The sequence below is a fragment of the Pristiophorus japonicus genome, chromosome 10 (assembly GCF_044704955.1).
Source record: "Pristiophorus japonicus isolate sPriJap1 chromosome 10, sPriJap1.hap1, whole genome shotgun sequence".
Lineage (NCBI taxonomy): Eukaryota > Metazoa > Chordata > Chondrichthyes > Pristiophoridae > Pristiophorus > Pristiophorus japonicus.
This window is the reverse complement of record NC_091986.1, coordinates 189,226,928-189,246,599: the sequence shown is the minus strand read 5'-3', so window position 1 is coordinate 189,246,599 and position 19,672 is coordinate 189,226,928. Positions and strand designations below refer to the sequence as shown.

The following is a 19,672-nucleotide window of genomic DNA, read 5'->3' as shown; positions in this document are numbered from 1 at the left end:
TTCAAGACTGGGAGTAGGGGTAAAGGCTGGTTTAGCTATTCACACTGGCGGAAGGTGGATATTGGTGTTCCACAAGGATCATTGCTGGGACAACTATTGTTCACAATTTATAGCAACGATTTAGACTTTGGAAACAAACACAATTTCTAAATTTGCAGATGACACCAAGTAGGGGATAGTTAACACAGAACTGCAACAAATTACAATAAGACATTAATAAACTTGCAGAATGGGCACATCATTGGCAAATGAAGTTCAACACAGTTCACTAGGTTGATTCTGGGGATGAGGGGGTTGACTTATGAGGAAAGGTTGAGTAGGTTGGGCCTCTACTCATTGGAATTCAGAAGAATGAGAGGTGATCTTATAGAAACGTATATGATTGAGGGGGCTTGACAAGGTGGATACAGTGAGGATGTTTCCACTGGTGGGGAGACTAGAACTAGGGGCATGATCTTAGAATAAGGGGCTGTCCATTTAAAACAGATGAGGAGGAATTTCTTCTTTCAGGGTTGTAAATCTGGAATTCGCTGCCTCAGAGCTGTGGAAGTTGGGACATTAAATAAATTTAAGACCAAAATAGACACTTTCTTGAGCGGTAGGGGGATGAGGGGTTATGGGGAACGGGTGGGGAAGTGGAGCTGAGTCCATGATCAGATCAGCCATGATATTGAATGGCGGAGCTGGCTCGAGGGGCCTTATGGCCTACTCCTGTTCCTATTTCTTAGTTCTTATAAATGTGAGGTACTGCATTGTGCTAAGAAAATAGGAAGGTCACACATTATTTGGAAAATATAAATCTAAATGGGGTGGAAGAGCAAAGGGATGTTGGAGTACAAATACACACATCACTAAAAGTAGCAACACAGGTTAACAAGGCCATTTATTAAAAGAAAGGCAAACCAAGCACTAGGTTATTTCTAGAGGGATGGAATTGAAAAGTAGTGAAGTTATGGTAAACTTGTATCGAACCTTGGTTAGACCACACTTACTGCATACTATTGCCATATTATAAAAAGGACATAGAATCACGAGAACGGGTGCAAAAAAGATTTACAAGGATGATACCAGAAATATGAGGGTATACCTATCAGGAAAGTATGAACAGACTGGGTGGGTCTTTTTCTCTTGAAAACTGAGGGGGTGATCCAATAGAGATCTTAAAATTTATGAACGGTTATGATAGTGGATACAGAGATTGCTTCCACTTGTGGGGAAGAGCAAAACCAGAGGTCATCAATATAGAAATCAAATACGGAATTCAGAAGAAACTTTTTTACCCACAGAGTGGTGTGTGTGAAACTTGCTACCGCAGGGAGTGGTTGAAGCGAATACTATACAGGTGCAGCGTCGAGAATCCCGAACCGTTGGACCGAGGTTTTTCCGGACTTTCAATCGTCTTTCTGACATCACTAATCCGGAAACATCTGAGCCCATGTTCAGGTGTTTTCGGAATGCCAAAAAGGGGAGGGGGTGTCCGTGCCGAGGAGCTGTTCGGGCCCGTTGGTGAGGTATTCAGGCGGAGCCCCGTCGCCAAGGAGCTGTTCGGGCGGGGCCGGCGAGGTAAGGGCAGCGGCAAATGGTGCGAGGCGAGTGGCAGTGAGGTAAGGCCTGAGATCGGGCAGCGGCGGGGCCCTGAGGTTGGCAGGGTTGGCGGGTCCAGATTCCGGAACATTTTACGGATTCCAAACGACCCTGCCACTGATCGGTCCGGATTCCGGAACTCCGGATTTTTGTTGCTGCACCTGTAGTTGCATTTAAGGGGAGGGTAGCTATGCGTATGTGGGAGAAGAGAATAGAGGGTTATGCTTATAGATGGGGAAAGACGGGAGGAGGCTCAAGTGGAGCATAAATGCCGGCATGGACTGGTTGGACTGTTTCTGTGTTGTATATCCCATGTAATTATCTGGAATGCATTACAAGTTGGTGGAAGCAGATTTATGAGTTACTTTCAAAAGGGAAGTGGATAAATAATTGAAGGGAAAACATTGTACGGCTATGAGCCAAATTGAATTGCTCTTACAAAGAGCACAGACACGATGAGCTGAATGGCCTCCTTCCGTGCTGAAGATTTCTGATTCTCTACCTTTCTGCAGTCTTTGACGTCGTTTCCCATATCAATTTTTTAATTATTCATTCATTCGCAGAATGTGGGTGTTGGCAATGCCAGCATTTATTGCCTATCCCTAATTGCCCTTGAGAATGTGGCCGTGAGCTGTCACCTTAAACTGCTGTAGTCTGTGTGGTGAGAGTATTCCCAAAGTACTGTTGGGCAGGAAGTTCCATGATTTTGACCCAGCGACTATGAAGGAATGGTGATGTATGTCCAAGTCAGGATGGTCTGTGACTTGGAGGGGAATTTGGAGGTGGTCGTGGTGTTCCCATGCATCTGCTGCCCTTGTCCTTCTCGGTGGTAGAGGTTGCAGGTTTGGGAGGTGCTGCCGAAGATTTGGTGAGTTGTTGCATTGCATCTTGTAGATGGTACACAATGCAGCAACGTTGCGCCGGTGGTGGAGGGAGTGAATATTTAATGTGGTAGATGGAGTGCCGCTCAAGTGGTCTGCTTTGTCCGAGGTGGAATTGAGCTTCTTTAGTGTTACAGCTGCACTCATCCAGGCAAATGGAGAGTATTCCATCACGCTCCTCTGACTTGTGCTTTGTAGCTGGTGGAAAGGCTTTGGGGAGTCAGAAGATAAGCCACTCTGAAGAATACCCAGCCTCTGACCTGCTCTAGTAACCACAGTATTTATGTGGCTGGTCCAGTTACATTTCTGGTCAATGGTGACCCTCCAGGATGTTGATGGTAGGGGATTCGACAATGATAATGCCATTTGCTGCAATGGCTTCTCATCGCACCCACGACATTAACTCTGGTGCCCTCCAAGATTCTAACCTTCATCACCTCCTATTTCTTCTCTGACTTGCTGTCCCGTGGTGACATCATTCAAAAACACATCCGGTTTCACATATATGCCGGCGACCAGCTTTACCTTGCCATCACCTCTCTCGACCCATCTGTATTCTACAAACAATGATGGACAGGTAAAGACCGTCTGGTCCATCGAGCCTATCGCAACAAATACACTCCATCCCACCCAAAACCATGTGATCTCCTGGGACAGGCAAAAAAACAGATTATAAAAAAATTAACATCAAATCGTCTCCAAATCCATTCCCGAGCCGCCAATTCCATTCTCCCTCTCTTGCTAGTGTTACAGGCTGAATCAGACTGTTTGCAGCCTCAGCGTCCTATTTGACACCGAGCTGAGGTTCTGACCGCGCATCATCATCTTCACCAAGACTGCCTTATTTCACCTCCTTAATATCGCCCGTCTCCAGCCAGGCCATCAGCTACCTAGACCCTACACTATGGAATTCCCCCCTCTCTGGTCTCCCCCTCCCTCATCTCTGGTCTTCCCCGCCCCCCTCTCTGGTCTCTTTTCTCCGCCACCCCCCCTCTCTGGTCTCTTCCCCCCCCCCCCCCCCCCCCCGTGCCCCCCTCTTTGGTCGCCCCCCCCCCCCCCCCCCTCTCTCTCTGGTCTCCCTCCCCCCCCCTCCTCCCTCTGGTCCCCCCCCCCCCCCCCCCCTCTCTGGTTTCTCTTTTCTCTCCCCCCCCCCGCCTCTCTGGTCTCTCCCCCCCCCCCCCCCTCCCCCTCCCCCTCTCTGGTCTCTCTCCTCTTTTTTTCTCTCTCTCTCTGCACCTCACTTCTTTAAAACTACCTCGTACCAAGATTTTGGTCACCTTTGCTGATTTGGCTCAGTGTCCATTTCTGACTGATTATGCTGCTGTGAAGCACCTTTTCTCTACGCTATATAAATGCAAGTCATTGTTGTTGGGCGCATTACATAAATGGTCCTGTAGAAAAGAAAATATTGAAAAATGAGGACTTGAAAGAGCAGCTACGCGGTAGAGCTTGTATGTCTCACTATAGTGAAAATAAAGATTAAGAAACATTGGAAGGGAATAGAATCCTTTGCATTTAAAGAGCTGGAAACATACCAGAAATGCCTATTTCTACATTTGAATGTAATTTTCCTTTTCACTTAATATAATTCAGTCCTTTAACACATTGAAATTGTCACCCTTGAACATCTTGAAGTGACTCGTAATCAGGTATAAAATAGACTGCTCATAGTGAAAAATTGCCTCTGTTCATGTTTACTTCACATCCAGAGCATTCATGTTGCAGCAATGGCCATAAACTAAAATTTTCTAAGAAGTGCAGATAAGGAGCACTTGTGTGCCTCCCTGGTCAAAATAGAGATTTAGTAACATAGGAAGGAAATAGAAACCTTTGCATGTAAAAAGAGTTGGTAATATGCTGGCAATGCCTTGCCTTATTTTCTACATTTGAATGTAGTTTTCTTTTCATTAATATTAAAACTGGTATAACAGCCTTGCTGCATTCTTGGTTTCTGCTATATCAAACAAGAGTTTGAAAAAATAGCTGTCCACCATGAATTTAAATCTAATATGATGGTAAATGGATTCTTGCATATCTCACCGTGATTGGAGTTGATTGATTTATATTGCAGAGCACTATTTTCTGCCATTTTGTGCACTGCAGTACTGTTCTGTATTTTTTTTCTCTTGCAACAGACTGCTTTCAAGAAACAATAAATATTTATGAACTCCTTTCAGCCTGCTAGTCTTTTTTTACTTGGTTGATGTATGCAACACAATCACAATATAGTACTATGAACAACCTTTTCTACTCCTGATTTGTGCATTTTGAGGTAATGGGTATACATCTTTCTAGTGTGGTGTTGGTGCTTTCAAGTTTTTCAATATACTGAGTTACCATTTCACATTCTGTTTATGAAGAGATGCTGTGATGACTGGTTAATGCTTGATTTTGAGGGGTGGGTAGGAGGTAGTAAATGGATAGTTGCAGTTGATACAAATTAGTGTAGAGATCAACTTTCTAGAACTGCAAAGCATCTTGTTTGTAGATTGGATCCACAAGATGTTTTATATTGTAGAATGGATTCCAGATAAAAGTGCCTGATCCAGGCAAAATATTGAAGGCGGTGAATTGCTTCTTGTCCATTATTTTTATTGAATTCCTCATCCAGGCACTGCATCTCATTTCTCTTTTTGTTCTCTTCCTAGCCCCCTCTGTATTTAAGGAAGGATATTAGAGGCTGTTCAGAGAAGATTCACTAGGTTGATTCTGGAGATAAGGGGGTTGACTTATGAGGATAGTCATCACATTGTTTGTAGGAGCTTGTTGTGTGCCGCTCCTTCTGGGGGGCGGAATGAGCAGTGTGGCAGACTAGCCCAGCAGTCTGCATGGCCCCCGGCCTGCGAGCACCATCGGAGCAGGCCGGGGAGCAGAAGGAGCAGCGTGGCGGCCTAGCCCAGCAGGTTGAGCGGCCCCTGGCCTGCGAGCACCATCGGAGCAGGCCGGGAAGCGGAAGGAGCACCATGGCGGCATACCACTCCAGGGAGCAGCACGTGCTGGAGTAGGAAAGCAACGGCAGTGAAGAGTGACATCATCAAGGTCCAGGTCGGTGATTGGAGCATGGGCAGGTACTGCAGGAGTAGCGCAATCGGGGCGAAGGAGTGGTGAGAGATTGTAAAGGGACGTGATCAGGGCCCAGGAGAGGTGTGAGTTCGGGGCCCAGAAGAGGCGAAGGCCTGGGGCAGCACGGGCCAGCCCACATTGCGATATGTGTGCACACTAGGTCCGTGCAGCAGAGCAGGTCTCCAGTCGTCTTGGATAACCCTTGCTACTGGACCAAGACCTAGCTCTGTCAAGCCCGTGTGGTGGCTGGTGTGCAATGGTCACCACACGTTTTTTTAAAAAAAATCCAAGCACTGGCATCTTCCACCCTTCAAGGTTTAGTTCGGACCTGGAATTTTAGGTCCATCATTGAAACATCTGTGAACTTTTTGACGTGGGAGCAAGTCATCCTCGATTCGAGGAACTGCCTATGATGATGCCCAACCCCCCCCGAATAAGTTTTAAATATCCAGCACACCACATTGATTCACTCCTAAGTGTACCACTGTTAAAATACATAATATAAATTGTGTGCTTAAGATTGCTTCATTTTTAAGGTCCCCTCCCCTTTTCCCCTTGGATGTTGCCAGGCCCCTGTCAATGAAACTTGCACACCTCCCTAGTGGTAAGAGTGACCTGGGGTAACAGCTAAATATTTCCAGTCTCCCTGTCAGGTAATGCCTGTACTCCACTCGGTGCTTTCCAGTTGTGATTGGGATTGCTATTCAATATGTGGGAAGTTCTGCATGAAACTTGTGACCTACCACTCCTAGGTGCAGTGTACTAATTTGCTATGCTTCAAATGTTTTTTTGTGTGTATTAAATGATTGCAGTAAGTTGTCCCATAGTAGGATTCTGGGATACCTGTTGCTACCTACCTGATCTGATCTCAGTTGTGGTGTTCTTAGTTGTGATGAGACTCTCTTGTGGAATATTTGAAGGACAGAAAAGCAACTAGGGCCTTTCTTATCTTTCAGACTAAATTGGTTTGTGAATGGGCTGTGGTACAAAATGGTTTTTATGAAATAAAATTTATAAAAATTTGATGTCATCACAACCAAATATAATTATGGGAAAGTATAACATTTAGCAAATTAAGTTTGTCCTGATTCAGCAGAAATGTAATGCAGCACTAACACTGCAACTAGCATTTTAAAGATTAATCAATATTCCGTTGTCTTAGAAGATCATGTACGTTTTAGCCAACATCGTTAAACCATTATGGGTTACAAGTAGTTGGTCCTGATTCCTGACCTGCATAGTTTTTAATATCCATCATCATAAGCAGTCCCTCGGAATCGAGGAAGACTTGCTTCCACTCTTAGCATGAGTTCTTAGGTGGCTGTACAGTCCAATATGAGAACCACAGTCTCTGTCACAGGTGGGACAGACAGTGGTTGAAGGAAAGGGTGGGCAGGGAGTCTGGTTTGCCGCACGCTCCTTCCGCTGCCTGCACTTGATTTCTGCATGCTCTCGGCGACGAGACTCTAGGAGCTTAGCACATAACACTATTACTGTAGAACAATGCTGTATGAAATGAGAACAAATTGCTTTGCAACACATTATTTAATCAAACTACTGAGGCCTGGGCAATTTGGATAATCAAGTGCTAGTTTGAGACCTGTAGTACACTAATTTTACTGTTAAATCTGCCTGACTACAATGCACTGGTTTTCCTAGAGTTCTATAACTTGAATACTGCACAGCACCACCTATCTGTAGCAAATTATTTTATTATGACCTGCATCAATACAATATCATAGCGACTACCAGTTTTCATGAATGTTGGAAGTGTTCCTTCCCTTCAAACCCTGTTTATTTTTGGGGAGGGTGTGATAGGGTGGTTGAGAGGAAGAATTGGAGAGGGCTGAGAGATTTCCAGTTGTGTACAAATTGTGATAAAACAGTTTTAGTAGCACACAAGCATAATTAACTGTTCAACCTTTTGGCTGCTGAGTTAACTGCTATAAGATGAGTCATGACACGGATCGAAATAACCTCAAAGTCCAGCTAAGGTTGCAATTGCTAATCTATGACTTTATGGCACAGCGCAACACATACCCCATTTATTTTAAGTGTTACCTCTGATGCAAACATGCTGTCAAGTAGCTGTAAACAAACCAACAAAAAATGGGGTTTCCCAAGGTGCCAGAAAATACAAACTGCTGCCAATTGCAGTACTTTGGTCCAGTTACTATTTTGTATCTGCCTTGAGAAGTTAATCCCTCTGCGGGCCATCTTGACATTGAGGAAGGTCTGGACAAGACTCTGCACTAATTACACATGCATTGCCAGACCTGATCTCCAGTGTAACATAACTGGAGAGTATTGTATGTCTGTATCATAATATCTATACTAGTGAGCAGATTGATTAGCGATTTGTCTTTCTATCAAGTACAAGGTTAAGTTACAGATTTTAAAAAGCATGGCCCAAGGTTGTTTTGCTTCTTTTTTAAACTACCCTGTACACAATTTTAACACATTTTAAACACATTTTAAATACCATCCAAAATTAAGGCAGCTTTTTTTCTACCTCTGCAACATTGCCCACTCTTGCATTTCTCCATCTACCAGTGTTCTCCAAGTATCTGAATCCCAAGTATCTGACCATTCTATTTTATACTGACTACATGTGTCATGGGATGGCAACCACTATTGATGCTTTTAGTCCGATGGCAGAAAATCTGTCTTAATACAGGTAGTGTCTCAAATCCCGAAGCCTCGGGACCGAGGCTGTTCCAGATTCTGCATATTTCCAGACTTCGGAACGTCTTTCCGACATCCCGAGTCCAGAAACGCCTGAACTAAGGTGGGGTGTGGGGGTGGGGGGGAGGGTCAAGCGGTCAAGCTATTTCTGAGAGTACGGTAATAGATGTATGGAAACTTCGACTTCCATTCTTTCATATTCTTACTAAAAACTAGCCCAAAACTTTATTAAATTCCCAAACAAGTAGCTCATTATTTCAGACTCTTTACCAAATGTCCTTTTTCGATAATCCCCATTCTGGCAAAATTACAGGTGAGTAAGCTTTTTTTTCTCTCCTAAAATGGAGCAGGTGGTGATTTATGTTTGTATTTTTTTTCTGAATGTAGCTTATGGTTTGAGGGAAGGGGATTGGGGGGACCAGGTGGGGAATCTGGATTTTGGAACATTTTCCAGTTTCCAGACGACCCTGCCACGGATCGATCCAGATTCCGGAACATTCCGAATTTCGGAACTAGATTTTCGACGCTGTACTGTACCTGTATATAAATTACTGACTGAGGAAGACTGATTGTAAATGCTTACCAAGAATGGAATTTTAATTACAGATTTTATACTTTGTTTTTCCCTACTTTAAATTTGCTTCACGTGTAGATAAACACAACGCAGCTGTTCAATAGAAATTAGCAATGGCCTTTGAATTGCATGTTTCAATGTATTTGTATTAGATGAGTGTTTTTTCTCACACATATGCATTTTTACTTTAATTACTGTTTGACTTATAGTCCAAACCAGATCCCTTTTGTGCAATCTGAATGCTTCAGCCATCATCCAGTTTAAAAAAAATCGTTTCCATTTATAGCTTTTGTGAATTGAGTAACAATAATTTCACTAAATTCCTGTTGTGATGGTAATGAATGAAACATTTGAGAAATTGTTCATTAGAAAGGAACACGCTGTACCAGACATCTCACTAATTTGCAATACAGTAGCTTCTCAGTATGCTACTGCCTCTGAATGCATTTTTTTATTTTCCCATTCTGTTGTATGGGTTCAAAGACCATTGTAAGATGGGTCTGCTTTACTTGATTACTAAGGAATATATATTAACTCCATGTCAGAATCTTAGAAATTTCAGCAACCTCTTACTCAAGTAGCTGCTGCACATCCTATCCATGTCAATACCACTTCCCTTGCTCTTTCTCCACACCATTTAATATTTTAATATTTTATGATGCATCAATCTGCAATCTTTTACATTCACCACTGTTCCTTGACACCCCTGAGAATTTTAACTTTTAGGGTATATTTCCATTTTTTCCCTCAATACATCAAATTTATTAGATTTGCTAATCAAACCTAGCCTTTCTACAGCTCTCTTTATAATCTCCTCATTTCTTCGTGGCATTTTCACTATGTAGATGAGGAAATTACACCAATGGGGCTATCCCATCTACGGTAGGCAGTCTTCATTGCTGAGAGCATATCCACCAAAACTAGTTACCTTATGGTCTGGATTACACATACAAGCAAGGCTCTTCCAGGAATAAAGAATTTTCCACTGGATTCCTTTAATCAGCATTAGCAAGTGTTTGACGCCATTACCATCCTGTACTGGCATTTTATAATTTTTGGTTTGATCTAGAAATGCAATTGATCTAGATATGCACATAGATCCTTGGCTCAAACCTCCTAAACCGCAACTTGTCTAGACATTAATCCAGCTGGTGGGTCTTTTCAGTGAGGAAGCTTCTTTGTTGCAGTCGGAGGCCTTTAGCTCTAGTCTATCCTTTGTTATGTGAAGTGGAATGCTGTCATGCGGTTACTTATGTAAACACCTGCCTTGCACCAAGCAGCACACATACCAACATAGAAAACCAGCAACATTTGGCCGACAGCTGCAAAAAGCTGACAATTCAAACAAGTGCAGCAGGACATTGGTTTGTAGATTAAGCTGCAGGTTTACCCAACATTCCTTCACAAGTATTAGAGGAAAATAAGCATGAAGGCTTAAAGGAGGATATAACCATTTGAGGCATAAAGTTTACTTCTGAAGGGGTGGGAGGGGGGCGGGGGTGGTGGTGCATTCTGAAGGCATGCTCCCTCTCCCAAAAAAGTATTTATTGACGCTGGTGTTTTCCAGTATTTTTAAGTCTACAATGAACATGGGCATTGTGTTTTTTTCACTCTAAATAATGAAAATGCCTTTACAATTTCAGAATTAATTTTTTTATTTATTTTAAACCATTTCTCAGCAAGCAAAGCAAAGGGTTTAAAAATAAATTGGCTAATAGCAAATAAGGATTCAAACTTGGTCGCCTTGACTGAGTCAGTGAAGTATATTAAAATTGGAAAAATGTCAGTATTATAACCCAGCATTGTAGTGATGGAACATACAACTAAGCCTCCAAGACTCTTTGCCATTATAATGCATCATGGCAAAGTTTCTTTTTAATTTTGGGTGAACTTTTTGCTGAAGGTGAGTTTTGTTGCCGGCTGTCTGTGATGAGAACTCCTGGGTAAGATATAGCATTTTCAAGTAAAGTTTATTTTACTTTGCCCTAAGAATGGTTCTTGGCCCCAGTCAGTGAATTACACACATTTTCAGTTGGGAATTACTACTTGTTTATCAGCTTATGAGAGAGAACTTTCTGGAAGTATACATTTTGTTTTCAATGAACGAACAGATGAGCTGTTTATTTTTATGGACCAAGAAATAAAACTGAATATGGTGCCTGAAATTTAAATTGGGAATAATTTGATTTTGTGAAAATCGTTGACTTTCAATCTTGGGTTTCCAATACTCTTTAAATAAATCAGAACACCTGCACATCTCAATGTTTTCTAAATATTTTTACTGCTGCATTGAACATTCACTTACTGAGGATCCATTGCTATGAACGTATAGGTTAAGGAATTACTTGTGCATTTCTATTTAGTGCCTTGCTATGCATGTTTAGTATTGGTGATCCAAGTAATTTACAAATTTGTGCTTTTTGTTTTCTTTTTCAGTTGGGAAGACATCATTGATAACTAGGTTCATGTATGACAGCTTTGACAACACTTACCAGGTAACGGTTTAATTGGTAAAATGCTTTTATTGCACCTGCCATAAAATGACATCTCAGCTTTTTGATTAAAACATTTTGTTTTATTACAATGATTTTATTCCCTCTGAAGCAAAATTATTTCTGCCATAATTTACTGACACGAGACTAAAAATGACCAAAGAAATATGAAGGGGATAATCTCTCTGTCTGATGTTTCTGTAGTTTTCACCTTACTCTGATTAGCTGGGACTGAACCATGTTTCCCCCCAAACGCTTTTTGGGTCCTTTACTAAGTAGCTTTTCAGTCTTGTTTAAACTGACATGAGAGGAGGAGATGGTGCTTTTGGGCAAGTATGAAAATATTAGTGTTGTCTGCTAACCACCCGCATGACTGACTGAAAATGCATCGGATGCACTTCAAGGTTGTAGGTTTCTTGGCTTTATGGTTAGCAGGTGCCCTAAAGGTGGTTAGTATTCCATTAGTTTCCTACATTAAAACAGTGACTACACTTCAAAAATGTACTTCATTGACTAAAGAAGAATTTGAGCTGCCCTTGGCTCCAGTGTTGTTCTAGTCCATTGACTCTACTTTGTCAATTTCTTTTTGTTTAAAAAAAAATCTATTGGTACAGTTAAGTATAATTTATACTATATCCACTTGAACTGTGAAACACCAAGCAATACAATTAGAGATGCCAAACTTGGTTAGTGTTTACAGAGAGCATTTTGAATTGTGTAACACTCGGGAGACGTGCTTGCGGGTATGTCCTTGGCAATAGTAGCAATTTGCGATGATTTAAGAATATCTCACATTACAGAATATTGATTTATGTAATTTTTCCTAAAGTGCATTGTCAACACTACAAAGATGAACCTTTCCTAACAGACATGTACTTGCATGCAGATTTTCTGCAGTTTTCAAAATTAGACTTAGTTTCATATGCACAGTGTTTGAGCTGTACGGTGGAGAGTTATTGATGCACTTTAAATAAAAAAATTAATTAATTAATCCAACCATATCCACCCATATGTTTTGTAGCTGAAACCAATTGTAGTGCTCTGACTGCTACTGCAGCGCTGATCAGCTAACTCACCATGGACCTGGGATTGAAATTACAATCTTCTGGTTTGATGCTACACCAAGCAGTGCCTTTATCCACAAGGCCACTACTATTAATTAACCCAAATGGAAAAAAAAATACATGCAGACCTGTACTTCATTTCCCATTAAAAGTAAACCATGTATCCTGCATTGTAATCTTTCTTCTGGCATTCTTTCAACTTGAATAAGATAAGTACCCTTTTTCTCCTCACCCCAGTTTCATATGTTTACAGCTCTATATAATTGGACATTATAATCTAACTAGTGTGTGTCTCATCACTGGTGTTTTTGTTGCAAAGAGATGGAAGTAATCTTGAATTTTTGAAAAACATTGAAATATACTGCAGTGAAACTGATTTCTTTAGCTGTTAGTGACAGCTTGTATTAAGCCCTGATCTATTGGAAATGTTCTTGTTTAACAGTATTCATTCAACTATATGATATAGACTTGCATTTATGTAACATCTTGTGTCTGAAGACTGAGATGTTTCATATTAATTGCTTTGGGTTGTTTTTGTTTTTCCACACAGCCGGAATCCCTAAACATGCATGATCAATTAATTTTTTAGGGGAGTTGAGAGTAGGATGTTGGCTAGGACACCAGCAGAATTTCCTGCTCTTCGAATAGTGCAGTGACATCATAACATCTCTCTGATGGATGCTAAGGATGGCTGTGAACGTTTCATGATGGCTTATGCTGCACAGCAGGTAGCTAATGAAACCCTTAACCAGTCATGGATTCAGACTTTCTGCATGAAAGCTGGTGGAATGCTCTGACTATTAGAAGAATTGAGATGTGCCAGTTGTGTGATCGAACCGGTGGCTTAAACCACGCATTAATGTGTGTGTCTCTACCTAATAGCTTCAGCAACCTATTGTTTGGATTTAGGATTTGTGAATGTGACCGTAATCTGTGTGGGAACATAGTTAGAAAACGAGTCTCTTGGAAGTACAGTAAATCCCACTTAAAATGAACCATTTTCTATTCTTGGGATGTGTGTGAAGTTGGCATATTAGTTGCTCTGAGGACATCAAGAGTCAGCCACATCATAAGGCGCAGACCAGACCAGATAGGCAGGTTTCCTTCCCTGAAAGGCATTAGTGGATCAGTTGGGTTTTGTACGTCAATCCGACAATATTGATAATTTTTAATGAATTCAATTTCACAGTTGCCATGGTGGAATTTGAACTCTAAACCTCTATATTGTTAGTCCAGTAACATTGCCCCTACACTACTGCACCCTACCCTTGAGACAGCCCATTCAGCACCACAAGGGAAAGATTTCTTCCCAGTGTGGAGTTAAACATTTTTTTACATTTAGCATTCTTCATGATGTGCTTCAGCAAAAGAGCTTTCTAAGTCCTAAAGTATTGAATCTTGCAGTTGAGAGTGTAGGCTTTAATATGGTAAAGGCTAGCAGTCTTAATACTCAACTTTCAAAGCTTAATGCTCTATACTATGATTACTGATACATTCGAGCTAGTTTTGTTTAAGGCTGAATCTGTTATTGTGCAATGTATTAATGATTGGTGTCTCGTTCTGATTGCCCCATCAAATATTTCATTTTGGTACATGTATTTTGTAACTGATGTCACTAGTTTATCTTGATAGCCTTGCAAAAATAAGTGTCTACCTGCCCTTAAAGTATGCAATTATATTTAATTAAAAAGAAAGTGGACTGGATTAAAATGTTGCAAACAAATGTACTATATTTAAAGGCTGACCATTTTTCCTAGTGCCTCCTGAAAACACTCAACCTTTTTAGATTACCAATATTTTGCCATAGCCTGCTATTGTAGCCCTCCCACTAAAAACTATTTAGTCACTGGCCACAGCTGATGCACATATTGTCGGAGAGGGGCGAAGTAGTTTAGTATGAAATGAGTGTTTGAGAACAGGAAAGAAAATGGTGCAAGGTTGAAATGAAAAAACTGGGGACCAGACGTTATTACCAAATCCATTGGCCAGGTTCAATTACATTGCTTTGTGTTTGTAATTTTAGTTTCCGATGTAGGTCTTTTTAGAGCATTACTTGGGAAGACTTTAAAGGCAAGTAAATGCATTTTCTGCCAATATAAAAACTGCCATCTGGCACACAGTAATGACACAATAATAAGGCATGTATGAAAATGAAAGTAAGTTTGATTGTAGCAGCTGATCTTGGTTAGTTTTTTTTTGGTCTTTTACTATAATCATTAATTTGCCCAGAGCAAGTTTGTATCCATTTTTAGTTTCAACTTTGAAAGCAGAAGAGAAAATACCCGATTTGTGCACAAAAAAAACCTTGAAGTTCATTTGGAGAACAAAAGGGTTGAGCGATCACATCACTGAGGTGATGTTCCAGTAGAAGTGTAAGGTAGCACCTTATGTAATGTAATTAACTCCTAGAAAAACTGTGCACAATGAAAAAGTGAATGTTTCATTTGTGTTTAACTTTAGCTTTTGCTGAGGTATATTTCACTTCTGATTTACTTCTTGTTGAGAATGTAGCCTAAATACATAAATTGGAAGGATTAGCAATGTGAGATGTCATTTACTTTGTTAAATTGGTTATCTAATTATTTACTATATGCAGACTTGGCATATAATTCCAGCCATCTTAGAGCATTGTCATCATGTAGACCACCAAACAATTTAGTTAGTGATATTGATTCAGTGAATTGGTCATGGTTTTTATTTGTCCAGAAGAACATTTGTCATTGCCACAAAGACACTGTCCTTGTTTATGTTGAATACAATTGAGAAGTGCCCAACTATGTCTAGGCCATTTGAATCCTGATAAGGTCAGAGATGATATGGTGATTTATAGGAGCATCTGCTCGCCACTTCACACAAGTTTGTGAGGAAAAGTCAAAGGAATCAGGAAAAGTTGACCATATTGTGTGTCTCGAAGAGGGCCACGCTTGGTTAAGAGAACAAATCAGAGTGAACTGGCAACAGGATTTTGTCTATATTCACAACTTTGCTACCAAGTGTTGATGTGGAATAGTTATGTTGCAGAAGACTGCTAATCATGTGTAGGGGTGGTGGGGGGGGGGGGGGGGGGGGAGAGGAGGAAAGAGAGGAGAAAGAGAGAGAAGAAAGTGTGCAAGAGCAGATGAGCATAAAGTGGAGACATTTATTCCCCAGGTAGAGCTAGCATTTGACCATTTTTGGGTATTGACTTTCCCAGCAGTCTTCAGCAGATTATTTTTGTTGGTTAGTGACCAGTTGAGGATGAGGAAGTAGACTGGGTGAGCATTGTGAAGATACCAAATAGCGCTTGTAGCTGCCTTGAAGAAACTCGCATGGCAACAAATAATGCTGGTTGCTATTCCATTGATGGATTCAACTGTGTATGTTGCTATGTGTACTTTGAAATGTTCATCCCATAGCAGAAATTTTATAAAGTAGGTGACCCAATATGGCAGGTCTTGAGGTTTTCAGCAGAAGACCAATATGTCAGACAGTGCCATAGGCTGTGTTCGAAGAAGACAACACAATAAGATGGATTTTCTGAATGCCATTTTCAATGGAGTTAGTTACAGCAAGTAGGAACTTAGCCACAATGGAAATGTATGCTGGAGGACTAGCCGCTTGAGTATCTTGTAACACATACTCAGGAGGGAGATTGGTTGGTATATACTACTAACTGTGGGTCCCTTGCCTGGATTAAGTAGACCAGTGATCTTTGCTCATTGCCATACTACTGAATTTTGACTTTCAAGGATGACACGAGTGTAGAAAAAAAGTGATAATACTTTCAAACTTGTGCACCAAGGTTCTTCAGAAATTCAGAGTATAGGTTGTCATCGTGAAGGGGTGGGCTCCTGGTTCGGTGCATTTTTGAGAAAATTATGCCATTCTTCATGTATTTTCCATTCAGAGACTTTGTTGCGGAGGTCCTTGTCACTTTTAGTAGATTACTGGTAACAGCAATGGTATATGATCATGGACGTGCGCATCACCCAGGCAACAAACGAGGCCCCAGCTTTTCCATCTCAAGCAAGTAAAGTCCGTCTGTGAAGTTGACTCTACTCAAAAGGCTCGTCAAGCAACATCAAGTGACTTCAGCACCCCTGGATTCCTTGAACAGTTTTAATATATAGAAAGAAAGACGTGGATTTACACTTGCCTTTCATGACCACCGGACGTCTCAAAGCACTTTACAGCCAATGAAGTACTTGAGTGTATTCACTGTTGTAACGTGGGAAATGCGACAGCCAATTTGTGCACAAGCAAATTCGCTCTATCAGCAATGTGATAATGACCAGATAATCAGTTTTTTTTGTTGTTGTGTTGATTGCGAGATAAATATTCAGTGTGATTATTTGCACTAATTTTGAGTGTCCTTTTGCACCTGAACGCTCTGGACTGTGCCCCCGATGCCAACGCTAACACACCACTGCCACCTGGACTCTGGCTGGGAGGGAGAGGCGGGTCAGGGACACAGATTCAGGGCGGCGGGGGGAGGGAGGTCAGGGACTTGGGCTCGGGGGGGGGAAAAGAGAGGCAGGAAGGAGGGCTCGGGGGGGGGGGGGGGGAGAGAGGCAGGAAGGAGGGCTCGGGGGGGGGGGGGGGGGGGGAGAGAGGCAGGAAGGAGGGCTGGGGGAGGGGGGGGTGCGGAGAGGCAGGGAGAAGGGGTTGGGGGGGGGGGGGAAAAGGCAGGGAGAAGGGCTGGGGGTTGGGGTGGGGGGGAGAGGCAGGGAGAAGATCTGGGGGTTGGTGGGGGAGAGCGAGGGGCAGGTCAGGAACTCGGGTTGGGGGAGGAGAGGGTGGTCAGGAACTCAGGCTAGAGGGGCCTGGTCAGGGACTTGGCTGGGATGGGGCAGGGAATTGGGCTTTGGGGGGGGGGAGGGGGCTGTCAGAGACTTGGGCTAAGATGGAGCAGGAACTTGGGCTGGGGGTGGGGGGGGGGGCGGTCAGTGACTTGAGCTGAGATGAGCAGGAACTTGGACTGGGAGCGGCATGAACTTGGGCTGGGGGATAGGTCAGGGACTTCAGCTGGGGGCAGTGGAGCTGGGATGGAGCAAGAACTTGGGCTGGGGGTGTGGGGGGTTGGTGTCAGGAACTTGGGCTGGAGTGGAGCAGGAACTTGGGCTGTGGGGTCAGGAGTTTGGGCTGGGGAAAGGGGGTCAGGAACTTGGGCTGGGGGCGGCGGGCAGGAACTTGGGTGGGGAGGAGGGAGCTCTCCTGTTTGGAATCGGCAGTCAGAATGGTTCGAATTACACTTTGCAAAGTCACTGAGAACTTGGGCTGAGCGGTTCTAATTACACATTCCAGAGAATCTGCTGGGTATGTCTTATTCTCCATGGGGACCAACCAGCAATCAGGTCATGTGATCATGGAGACCCAATCAGAGCATTTTTCCAGTGCAAATAACTACGTCCATAAATAATTGCCCAGGACACTAGGGATAACTTCCCTGCTCTTCGAAATAGTGTCATGAGATCTTTTACATCCACTTGAGAGAGCAGACGGGGCCTCGGTTTAACATCTCATCTGAAAGACGATATGGCAAAGCACACTGTATACAAACACGGTGTGTACAAGAGGCAAAAGTATTTGTAAGCTTCCTTGATTGGAATGTTATGCCGTGAGATAGCAAAAATGATTCATTTAACAATCTCTGTAAACAAAGTCCACTTAGCTTTCCTGAAGTTTCTTCAGGGTGTTCTTGTACTTTTGATGAATGGTAGTCACATGCCAACATGGATAAGTCGTCATCATCAGCAGTCCCTCTGAATCGAGGAAGACTTGCTTCCACTCTTAGCATGAGCTCTTGGGTGGCTATACAGTCCAATACGAGAACCACAAGGGGAAGCATGGACGGGGAGCCTGGTTTGCCACATGCTCCTTCTGCTGCCTGCACTTGATTTCTGCATGCTCTCGACAACGATACTCGAGGAGCTCAGCGCCCTCTTGCATGCACTTCCTCCACTTAGGATGGTCTTTGGCCAGGGACTCTAAGGTGTTAGTGGGGATGTTGCACTTTATGTGGGAGGCTTTGAGGGTGTCCTTGTAATGTTTCCTCTGCCCGCCTTTGGCTCGTTTGCCGTGGAGAGCGCTTGCTTTGGGAGTCTCGTGTCTGGCATGCGAACTATGTGGCCTGCTCAGCGGAGCTGATCAAGTGTGGTCAGTGCTTCAATGCTGGGGATGTTCGCCTGGACGAGGATGCTAATGTTTGTGTGTCTGTCCTCCCAGGGGATTTGTAGGATCTTGCGGAGACATCGCTGGTGGTATTTCTCCAGCGACTTGAGGTGTCTACTGTACATGGTCCACGTCTGAGCTATGCAGGAGGGCAAGTATTACTAGAGCCCTGTAGATCATGAGCTTGGTGACAGTTTTGAGGGCCTGGTCTTCAAACACTCTTTTCCTCAGGCAGCCGAAGGCTGCACTGGCGCACTGGAGGCTGGTGTTAACTGTGGAAAATTGTCGAACAGTACATAATGCTGAATATGGATGACTGTTGATTGATGTGACCCTGCAGATGTTAGGGAAGTAGTCTTGACCCCATCTCTGAATGATGGGTCCTGTGCTGTTTAAGGATTGTCGATCAGAACAAGGACACACTTTTGTAACCAATCACATTTTTAGTTGGATTGTGAGTAACCCGTCTGTACGGTGGTTATGAAAGTTACTAATGTAGATAACTGGGTAAGAAAGAGATAAGAATATGTTCTAGATTCTGGAGAGGTCCCAGCAGATTGGAAAACTGCAAATGTAACGCCCCTATTTTTTTTAAAAAAAGGAGGCAGATAAAAAGCAGGCAACTATAGGCTAGTTAGCCTAACATCTGTGGTTGGGAAGATGTTGGAGTCCATTATTAAAGAAGCAGCAGCAGGACATTTGGAAAAGCATAATTCGGTCAGGCAGTCAGCATGGATTTATGACGGGGAAGTCATGTTTGACAAACTTGCAAGAATTCTTTGAGGATGTAACGAACAGGGTGGATAAAGGGGAACCACTGGATGTGGTGTATTTGGACTTCCAGAAAGCATTTGACAAGGTGCCACATAAAAGGTTATTGCACAAGATAAAAGTTAATGGGGTTGGGGGTAGTATATTAGCATGGATAGAGGATTGGCTAACGAACAGAAACAGAATCGGGATAAATGGTTCATTCACGGGATGGCAATCAGTAACCAGTGGAGTGCCGCAGGGATCAGTGTTGGGACCCCAACTATTTACAATCTATATTAACGACTTAGAAGGAGGGACTGAGTGTAAGGTAGTCAAGTTTGCTGACGATATAAAGATGGGAGGAAAAGCAATGTCTGAGGAGGGCACACAAAATCTGCAAAAGGCCATAGACAGGCTAAGTGAGTG

General features: G+C 42.7%; 1 protein-coding gene across 3 annotated transcripts in view; it reads left to right on the top strand.

Annotated features, from left to right (window-relative positions):
• Positions 1–19,672, top strand: part of rab6a (RAB6A, member RAS oncogene family) — an 83,811-nt gene that overhangs the window by 25,972 nt on the left and 38,167 nt on the right. For all 3 annotated transcript variants that reach the window (XM_070892413.1, XM_070892414.1, XM_070892415.1), the window contains exon 2: positions 11,224–11,282. In XM_070892413.1, coding sequence (XP_070748514.1) covers positions 11,224–11,282 — 59 coding nt within the window. The remainder of the gene's footprint in view (positions 1–11,223; positions 11,283–19,672) is intronic.